Source organism: Carlito syrichta, unplaced genomic scaffold, assembly GCF_000164805.1.
Source record: "Carlito syrichta isolate Samal-C Ts95f unplaced genomic scaffold, Tarsius_syrichta-2.0.1 Scaffold312086, whole genome shotgun sequence".
In the NCBI taxonomy this organism is placed as follows: domain Eukaryota; kingdom Metazoa; phylum Chordata; class Mammalia; order Primates; family Tarsiidae; genus Carlito; species Carlito syrichta.
In genome coordinates this window covers 101,969-103,952 of record NW_007256182.1, presented here as the reverse complement: position 1 = coordinate 103,952, position 1,984 = coordinate 101,969, and the positions used below count along the sequence as shown (strand labels likewise).

At 43.1% G+C, this 1,984-nt stretch overlaps 1 protein-coding gene across 1 annotated transcript in view; it reads left to right on the top strand.

Annotated features, from left to right (window-relative positions):
• The window catches only part of EDEM1 (ER degradation enhancing alpha-mannosidase like protein 1), a 28,659-nt gene that overhangs the window by 12,229 nt on the left and 14,446 nt on the right, over nucleotides 1-1,984 (top strand). Inside the window, exon 4 of the mRNA XM_008069526.1 lies at nucleotides 743-914. Coding sequence (XP_008067717.1) covers nucleotides 743-914 — 172 coding nt within the window. The remainder of the gene's footprint in view (nucleotides 1-742; nucleotides 915-1,984) is intronic.

Here is a 1,984-nt window from a genome sequence, read left to right as displayed (position 1 = left end):
TTCGCAGCCTTGACCTGCTGGGCTCTGGCGATCCTTCCGCCTCAGCCTTCCCAGTAGCCGGAACTACAGGCGCGCGCTACCACGCCCGGCTGATTTTTTAATTTATTGTAGAGATGAGGTCTCGCTGCCAGGTGGGTCTCGAATCCGCGGGCTCAGGCAATCCACTCATCTCAGCCTCGCAATGGCGCGGGATTACAGGCTGAGCCACTGAGCCCGGCTCTATTTTTAATATGACTGTCTAACCCAAGTGAAATAAGTCAAGAGTAACTTCTGACACTAATAAGTAATATATATTCTGAGAACAACTAGCGCTTTCCCAATTAGTACACTCCCTCTTTCTTCTCCTTTCTTTTCTTTTGACAGAGACTCGCTCTGTTGTTCAGGCTAGAGTGCCTTGATCATGGCTCATTGCAGCCTTGAACTCCTGGGCCCCATTGATCCTCCCACCTTGGCCTCACAAAGTGCTGGGATTATAGGTGTGAGCCATCTCCCTTTTCTTCATGCAGATTACTGGTTTTGGTGGACTCAGATAAATGGTTTGTTTTCAGTAATGTGGTTAACTAAAATCAATCATTTATTATTAGAGTTGGAAAGGACTTCAAAAGGCCATTAAAGCAGGCCTGTCTTGACCCTAGGCAGTTGTGATTCCATAAGGAAATAAAAGTACTCTGTCCTTCTGAATTGGGTTGTATGCACTTATAAACCTTATGATTTTATTATTTATTGTTCTTCCTGTCATTAGAGTCCTGGGAAGCCTTCTTTCTGCTCACAGAATAATAACTGACTCCAAGCAGCCCTTTGGTGACATGACAATTAAGGATTATGATAATGAATTATTGCACATGGCCCATGACCTGGCTGTGCGGCTCCTCCCTGCTTTTGAAAACACCAAGACGGGGATCCCCTATCCTCGGGTAGGTACGCTGGTTTCATGCTTTATGTTTGACAATTCACTGTCTTCCTGAATTAAAACTCTTTTTTATTAATTTGTTTGGGTGAAGGAACAGGGCTAAGGCAGAAGAGGAAAGCTGTGTCCCTGAAAGAATTTGACCCTTAATATGTAAATAATTTTGAATCCATTCTGTATTTAGTGAGCACCTACTGTGTACTGAACAAAATACAGTGACAATCTGACTTAATCTTCCCCTTAAGGAGCTTATATTCCTGTGTTCTATATTCTTAAGTCCTTTTACATATATGATTTAGATCCCCTGCTGCAAAAGTGTGTGGGGAATTTATCTTCTTTTCTGACTTGGGTGTATTTCCTCAAAGATTCTCACATGTGTAAGAGCTCAATGAATGTTCTTTTGAATGCTTCATATGGATTTTTCCAATAAAGCCTGCACAGACTAGCAAGTTAGCTGCTGATTTAAATGTCAAGATCTGGAATGCGGCCAGGCATGGTGTCTCATGCCTGTACTCCTAGAGCTTTGGGAGGCCAAGGTGGGTGGATTGCTTGAGCCTAGGAGTTCGAGACCAGCACAGGCAACATAGCGAGACCTTGTCTTTACAAAAAATAAAAAAAAATTAGCTGGGCGTGGTGGTATGTGCTGGTAGTCCCAGCTACTCAGGAGGCTGAGGCAGAAAGATCACCTGAGACCCCTCCAACTCAAGAAAAAATTTTAGATTGAGAGTATAGCTTTCTGGCATCTGATCTGTAGAGCCCAGAACTCCTCTGGGAATTGACTCAGCCTTTTAGGTAGCCCATGGAGAATTGCCAGACCCAGTACCTCCATGATGAAGCTGGCTGCTATATTCTAACTGCGCCTCCTCTGTCTCCTCTAAGGTTTGTTTATGTTTGCTGAGCAGGAGTGAGTTCATAGTATAGTAGCTCACTTAAAATGTAGGTGATTCTACAGTTTGCCTTTATCTCTAACTCCAAAGCCTGGTGCTTGTGTAACCATGAAGAAAACCTGCTGGAAGGTAATGGTTTGGTGAATAGTATTTCAATCATTCCCTGAAGACTTTTTTTTTTTTTTTTTTT